Source organism: Phaseolus vulgaris, unplaced genomic scaffold (assembly GCF_000499845.2).
Source record: "Phaseolus vulgaris cultivar G19833 unplaced genomic scaffold, P. vulgaris v2.0 scaffold_59, whole genome shotgun sequence".
In the NCBI taxonomy this organism is placed as follows: Eukaryota; Viridiplantae; Streptophyta; class Magnoliopsida; order Fabales; family Fabaceae; genus Phaseolus; species Phaseolus vulgaris.
This window is the reverse complement of record NW_027174112.1, coordinates 131,713-139,006: the sequence shown is the minus strand read 5'-3', so window position 1 is coordinate 139,006 and position 7,294 is coordinate 131,713. Positions and strand designations below refer to the sequence as shown.

Here is a 7,294-nt window from a genome sequence, read left to right as displayed (position 1 = left end):
TTTGCAAGCCCTGTACAAAATACAAATTTATATTTTGAATTACACGATCCAAAATATAAAATCACAATCCACAAATATATTTATATTTTAAATTACATAATCAATAATATAATTTTGTATTGTAGATTGTAAAATAAAAAATACATAAAATTTAAATTTTTATATTCTAAATTTCGTAATCTAGAGGCTTTGGATTCCACTAAGAGGAATTGAAAAAAATTTAAAAAAGGTGTTTGGGTATAGACTGTTTCGCAGGAAGAAACAGCCTTGGGTTTATAGAATAAAGGGGTGCACGTACAACTTATGGGGTGCAGGAAGAAATACTAAAAAATCGAAGGGACTGGTCCAGCTTAACCAAAAAATCTAATATATTTGGGCCTACAAAACCCTAAAGGGACTACTAACAAACCCACCCAAAACACAGCGTTTTATAAGCAAGGTCATTTTGCTAACCCTAAATCTCTCTCCTTTCCATCACAGTCACATTCGGGGAAGAGATCAAGCTCAGCGGCAATGGTGCGTATTTTCTTTCATCATCGTAGCATCTTTCGTTGCGGAATCTGATTTCCACTTATCCATGATTAAGTTTCGTCACATTACCATGTTTTGGTTTTATAGTTTGTGACTGTTAATAGTTCAAGGCGAAAGTTTCAGTATGGTGGAGTTTTGCTTCCTGCGACCCATTGTGCTTTTTGTATTTTGTTATGAGTTTTAAAGCATTTTGTATCTTGTAATGGGTGTATTTTGAATTAAACTCTGCTTGGTGTGTGGCTATCTATGCCTCTTTTCTGACAATCTGTTTCAACAATTTTTTGGTTCATATTAAAGGTTTTTGTTAAGGCTCAGAAATCAAGGGCCTACTTCAAGAGATATCAAGTGAAGTTCAAGAGAAGAAGAGGTGATTTGTTTGTTTTGCTTTTTTTGTTTAATGTCTATGATGTTTCTTGCAAACATTTTCATGATTGTGATTTTTAATCATTGCAGAGGGGAAAACCGATTACCGAGCCAGGATTCGGTTGATTAACCAGGATAAGAACAAGTACAACACCCCAAAATATCGCTTTGTGGTTCGATTTGTATCCTACTTTAATGTTATGAAGAAGAGATGGTTTTAGTTTCCTAAATTTATTAATGGTCTTATTTTTATAGCAAGAAATACTTGGGCTTATCATATTGTTACCTGAAGTTATTTTACTGGCATATATTTTTGTATGAAAACCTTGACCATGTTATTAGACCAACAAGGACATCATCGCCCAAATAACATCTGCTAGCATTGCTGGCGATATTGTCCTTGCTGCAGCATATGCAAATGAGCTGCCACGCTATGGTCTCGAAGTAGGCCTTACAAACTATGCTGCAGGTATTTTCTTAGAAAGTCTGTCTCCCCAACCCTCTTATCATTCGAGTTTTTTTGTGACTGTTTCTCACGCTTTTGTGTCTGTGTCCAGCTTATTGCACTGGGCTTTTGTTGGCACGACGTGTGCTTAAAAAGCTTGAAATGGACGAGGAGTATGAAGGAAATGTCGAGGTACAGGAGTTTGCTATGCTCTGTGTTTATATTTGTTGTCACATCTTATGTAGTTAATTTGTTTCCTTTTTAGGCCACTGGAGAGGATTATTCAGTTGAACCTGCTGATACCAGGAGGCCATTCCGTGCTCTCCTTGATGTTGGTCTTATCAAGACTACAACAGGAAACCGTGTCTTTGGTGCTCTTAAGGTAATCTATTATATGCAATACTATTTGGTGTGCTTTTTGTTTTATTAGTTGACAGATTGAATAATTGTAATGGTTGACAGGGCGCTTTGGATGGGGGTTTGGATATTCCTCACAGTGACAAAAGGTTTGCTGGATTTGATAAGGATAAGAAGGAGCTTGATGTTGATATTCACCGCAAATATGTTTTTGGTGGACATGTTGCTTCTTATATGAAGGTATGGTGGAGATTTTATTTGGCATCATGCTGGGTGGAATGTTTTAGCTCAATTTCAAAAAATAATATTGCCAAACTGTTGTATATTTTTTTGCAGACGTTGATCGAAGATGAGCCAGAAAAATACCAGACACACTTCAGCGAATATATCAAGCGCGGGATAGAGGCTGATTGTCTGGAGGATCTCTACAAGAAGGTTCATGCTGCCATCCGAGCAGATCCTACTTTCAAGAAATCTGAGAAAGAGACACCAAAGGAGCACAAGAGGTAAATATCACTACGATATTTTTGAGAAAGCTTATCGATTCTTTTGATGAATGTGCACCTATATATACATCTATCTATATACATTTTGATTTCGGGCAAGTTTTTTTGTTCCAATTTCAGGATTGGTAGTATATTTAAGTTATTCATGTTTTTTTTATCTAGTGTGTGCTTATTGTTTGCTTTGGCATTTAGAACATCTGGTCTGGACTTCCGGTAATTTAGACTTACTATTTGCTGATTCTAGAATGTTTCTAAAAGCATTTACATTGTTTCATAGGTACAACCTGAAGAAGCTTACCTATGAAGAGAGGAAGGCCAAGTTGGTTGCTCGCTTGCAGGCTCTCAACTCCGCTGCTGGTGACGACGATGAAGATGAAGATGATGAGTGAAAGTTCATTATTGATAGAGTCTAAGTGCTGCATTAGTAGGAGCTATCTTAAGTTTGCATTTAGAGAAACCTTACAAAATTGATTTATTTACTTCTACTGTTTATTTTCTTAATCACAAATTTTGGTTCGATACTTTTTTGGAGTGGAGTTGTCCCTGCTTAATTTATATTTCAACCTTGATTATTACTAGAAGTTATTTTATTTTTAATTTAAGAATCTGAAATTGTAAATCATCTTAGCTTAACCACCGCATGCGGTATCCATAAAGAAATGTTAAACAACCACCATTCCTTAACTGAAAATCTTATTCAAAGCCATGCGATATAATTAACACAACACATATCTAGTGATTAGCACATACAGAGAGAAACTATGTGCATTATTTGTTTTTGTTCTGTTTTATTTAGATTTATTCTTTGATTAGGATTGTTTTGTCAAGCTCTTTTATTCACGGTGATGTCCGTAATTCTACCATTGTTCAAAGCTATTTCTTTTGCAGAATCAAAGTTTTCTTTCAATATGTGTCAATTGAATCATTCTGAAAAGTTTTCGAAATTCAAATATTAACAGATTTTTAAGATAATATCTTACTTATCTTGATTCTGTCTTGATGAAATATGTCTTTAATGAAATATATCTCACTTAAAACATAGTTATGTTTCAACGATTAAAATATATACAAAGATGGAAGGTTTTCCAAAACGCAAAATGCTAGCAGAAGCTTTTCGAAATCTGAATGATATATAGTTTGAAAAATATGAGTATGAAAAGTTTTCGAAAATAAACGTTAACAGAAGGTCACTTGTGCAAAATCTATTGGAATTGCTTATTCTGAATTAATATCTTCGATTCTATTCGATGATAATTGATTTTTCAGTGTTTGAATTGCTTATTCAGAATTAATATCAAAATCTATTGGAATTGCTTATTCTGAATTAATATCTTTTATTCTATTCGATGATAATTGATTTTTCAGTGTTTGAATTGCTTATTTATAATTAATATCAGTGATTCTATTAGATTATAATTGATTTATTCTGATTAATGTATATTTCAATCATTTTTGAATTATAACTGCAACAATTACAATTGAAAAGCTAAAACATTCATATAAGATCAGATTTATCATTTAATCGTATTCATGATTAAGAGTGGTTTCTGTGTGAGAACTTTCCTTTCTTATTCTCTAACCTCTCTTGCCCTGCATTACTATTCTAATGTAGCGAGTATTGATTGATTTTTATGAATCATGTTCTTCTAATGAAATGAAATTTGGAAAATAACGAGTACTCTGTAATACATATCTTTCACACTATTAGTTTTGGCCAAGTTTTCGCATATCAAGAGAAATTATAATTGTTTTGGCTTTATTTTCAAACTATGATAGCAATAACAAGTAGGAACTATGGTTGGGTAGAGAGTAGAGAAGAAAGAGGGTGTCTGAATAAACTTCTCAAATATCACTTAAAGGAGAAGAAAAAAAAAATGAATAAAGTTGCTATCGTGGTTAAAATTTAAAATTAAATTATAATTTGCACTTCAACCTTTTTATAAATTCTATTATAATCGAGAGGTAAAAGGCACCACCAGCGAAATTGAAAACCAAAAATTTGCCAAAAACGAGTTTGGAGAAATTGGGGCAGGAATCCAAGTGCGCATACATTCAGGAGTGGACGATTCACGACGACTGCAGATCGCAAATTGCACACCAAATCTAAGACAGAGAAACACGGAAATAAACACTAACAAAAGATCCAAAATCAGAACCTCCGAAAATAAACCAAGATTTTGATAATATTCTGCTTTCAACTTCTCATTGGTGAGTGCAGATTGTGCTACTTTTTTTTCCTCTCGCTCCTCTGAAATTGCTTGTAACTATTTATGAACACGAAGTGTGCTAAATATACGCATGCCCTTTTCTTGATTTCTCCATTGCAGATTGGATTAAGAGCAAAAGTTTCCGACTTTGAATTATGGTATTGCTGACTGCACTTGCATTGCTTCTGGGCCTCTTCCTCGCTGTTCTTCTTTTCAACCCACGACACCGCAAATCTGGTTCTCTTCATTATTATGCTGCGATACGCAATGTGCTTTTGAAATTTGTGTATGCATGTGCTTACTGGGTGTAGTTACCTTTTCTCAGGGCATAAGGGAAAAGCTCAAGCCAGCTTAAACAATGATAAGGTATTTTACTTACTGTAGCTCGTGCTTTTTCTAGCGTTTTGTTGTGGATTCTGCTGTGAATTCTGCACCTATTTCTATAGATGATAGAATAGGATAATTAATGAGCTTTGTTCAAATCACATTTCGGATCTAGTTGAAATTAAGATAAATAAGTGTTGTAATGTGTTGGTTTCGTTACTCAGGCACTTGGTGAAGTGGGTTTCTTAAGATTTGGTGTCTTTTGGCCATTTTGCTCAAATGCTCAAACCATACTCTAAAAGAAAGAAGATTTGTGTTGATGTTGACGAAAAATGCTCGCAAAATATTCGTTAAATTATAAGTTTATGTTTTCGACTGATAGAAATGTGATATGGCTTGTTGTGGGTCCTCAAAGGATTTCACCCTATAATAAGAGTGTGGAAAAGAGTTTCAATGAGAATGGTGTTACATTCCTCCTTAATGATATGACTTTAGACGTTTTCCTTATTTGAGTTGTGTATAGTGTTAATGAGTTGAGTTTTCCTAGTTTTTGCTTCGTGTTGAAATTTTGAAATTCAGAGAGGCTAAAGGGAATTAACATTAGGGATGCTATTCTTCACAACCTTTCTTATTGAGTCTCCATCTATTCAGCTTAGACTTTCCCTAAAGAAAGATTAAAATGTGTGCTCTTTAGTTGCGTGATAGTTTTTTTATCTAATTGGTATCGTGCATTGTATTCTGTATTCTGCTTGTAGGCATCAAAATCCTACAGTAAAACGGAAGTTTCATTGCATAACAAGAGAACAGATTGTTGGATAATCATCAAGAAAAAGGTATGAGCTTTTTATTTCCATATCAAATATTATGTTCTCAATTCAATCCTATCTATTCTACATTATTTGTTTTTGGTACAGTAGTGTTAATGAGGTTTGAAGTTTGAAACCTCATCAAAGTATCCAAATCCATCATCACTAGCTCAATCCTAATGCTTTAACTAAATTAGCTGGTAATGTTATGATTTGCCATTTTTATCACTGAGATTCATAGTTTACATTTCTTGGGTTTTCTTTACACTGTAGGTATATGATGTTACCTCTTATGTGGAAGAACATCCAGGTGGTGATGCCATTCTAGCACATGCTGGAGATGATTCAACTGAAGGATTTTTTGGGTATGCATTAATTACTTTTTATGCATTACTTATCTGTAATGAAGATATTTATCTATATTTATTATTTGTTTTCTTACTTCACATTTCTTTTTTCTCAAATTTGCCTATAAAACATTTCTTCCTTCCCTCTTGGTATGAACATGCTGAGTTAGATTCATATTAACTCATTATGTATGGCATGAACTGACTGTCATAAAAGCTTAAGCTAATACTTAGGTGAAAGCGCATGGATTGTTTAAGATCTAATAATGTGTACTTCAATATTGAATACAATATAGCATTTCGTGCTTAATTCATCACCTTGTCCTGTTATACCAATAATCTTCGTAGACTCTGTTGAAGGTTATCTGGTCAATACAAGAGATACTGTTAATAAATTAATAAACTGTTACGTGAACATGATTACAGCTACAAACATAACATCATAGTTCCTTCTTCATATTATGTATCAAATTCAACATCAACCCATTCCTCATCGTCGAAATAAGTACTTCACATGATTTTATCTTTGACATGCTCTACCAGCTGTTGATCATAAAAGGCTTCTGACATTTTGTGATCAGTTTGCTGATACCAGTTGTATTCCCTATCAAACAATTTAGTTTATTTTACTTAATACAGATGCAATGTGACTTGATCATATTTCAGTTTTTGAACTAGGCTATAGTGAGAATTGAGAATCTGCGTTTGTAACAAATCTCAATCCTCTGCTTGATCATGTCTGTATTTGTAATTGCTTTTCCAAATTTGTTTTAGTGATGAAGTACAAAAATCTCTCTTCATCTGTCACTTTTCTTACATTTGCTTTGCAGACCACAACATGCAACTCGAGTCTTTGACATGATTGAAGACTTCTACATTGGAGATTTGGAGCAATAGCTTAGTCAGTAGTTCCAGAATTTTAATGTTCAAGAGATGTATGATTTGGGAATTTCAACATTTTAGTCCTTGTTATCTCCCCAAATTTTCATTCCTTGTCTGATCATTTTATCTTCATTAGACAGTAATTCAGGTGTTGCGGTCGGAATGCATGATTTTGATATAATTGAGCATGAAATGAGGCCTCCCCTTCCTCTTGCAATTTCCTTTTCTCTGATTTACTTTATCCATAGTTTATTGATATAGACAAATTTCATATTATACAAAAATATTAAACTAAATTAAAAATTTGTTACTTTTATTATCCATGATTATGGTTTTCTTATTTTATTATTTGCAATTTTATTTTTCAGATTTTAGAAAATCTGCATTTATGGTTTAGTCTTTAATTTCAGGAGCCAAAATATTATTTGATATACAAAATGTGATAGTGCTGAAAATAAAATCAATACATACTTGAATTTTAAGAATGTCTAACCAATGATTTGGATCTGCCCAACTATTAAAACAA

General features: G+C 33.2%; 2 protein-coding genes across 2 annotated transcripts; both read left to right on the top strand.

Annotated features, from left to right (window-relative positions):
* The first annotated feature begins 399 nt into the window (after positions 1 to 399).
* On the top strand, positions 400 to 2,777 carry LOC137817429 (large ribosomal subunit protein uL18-like). The gene is made up of 9 exons (XM_068620718.1): positions 400 to 516; positions 829 to 898; positions 985 to 1,076; positions 1,237 to 1,363; positions 1,452 to 1,531; positions 1,605 to 1,721; positions 1,802 to 1,936; positions 2,033 to 2,202; positions 2,480 to 2,777. Exons 1-9 carry the CDS (start codon positions 514 to 516, stop codon positions 2,589 to 2,591), a joined length of 906 nt encoding a protein of 301 aa, XP_068476819.1. The 5' UTR covers positions 400 to 513; the 3' UTR covers positions 2,592 to 2,777.
* Positions 2,778 to 3,918: 1,141 nt separating this feature from the next.
* Positions 3,919 to 6,985, top strand: LOC137817430 (cytochrome B5-like protein). Its single transcript, XM_068620719.1, has 6 exons — positions 3,919 to 4,410; positions 4,530 to 4,646; positions 4,735 to 4,775; positions 5,489 to 5,566; positions 5,813 to 5,904; positions 6,717 to 6,985. Exons 2-6 carry the CDS (start codon positions 4,565 to 4,567, stop codon positions 6,781 to 6,783), a joined length of 360 nt encoding a protein of 119 aa, XP_068476820.1. The 5' UTR covers positions 3,919 to 4,410; positions 4,530 to 4,564; the 3' UTR covers positions 6,784 to 6,985.
* Positions 6,986 to 7,294: the final 309 nt, after the last annotated feature.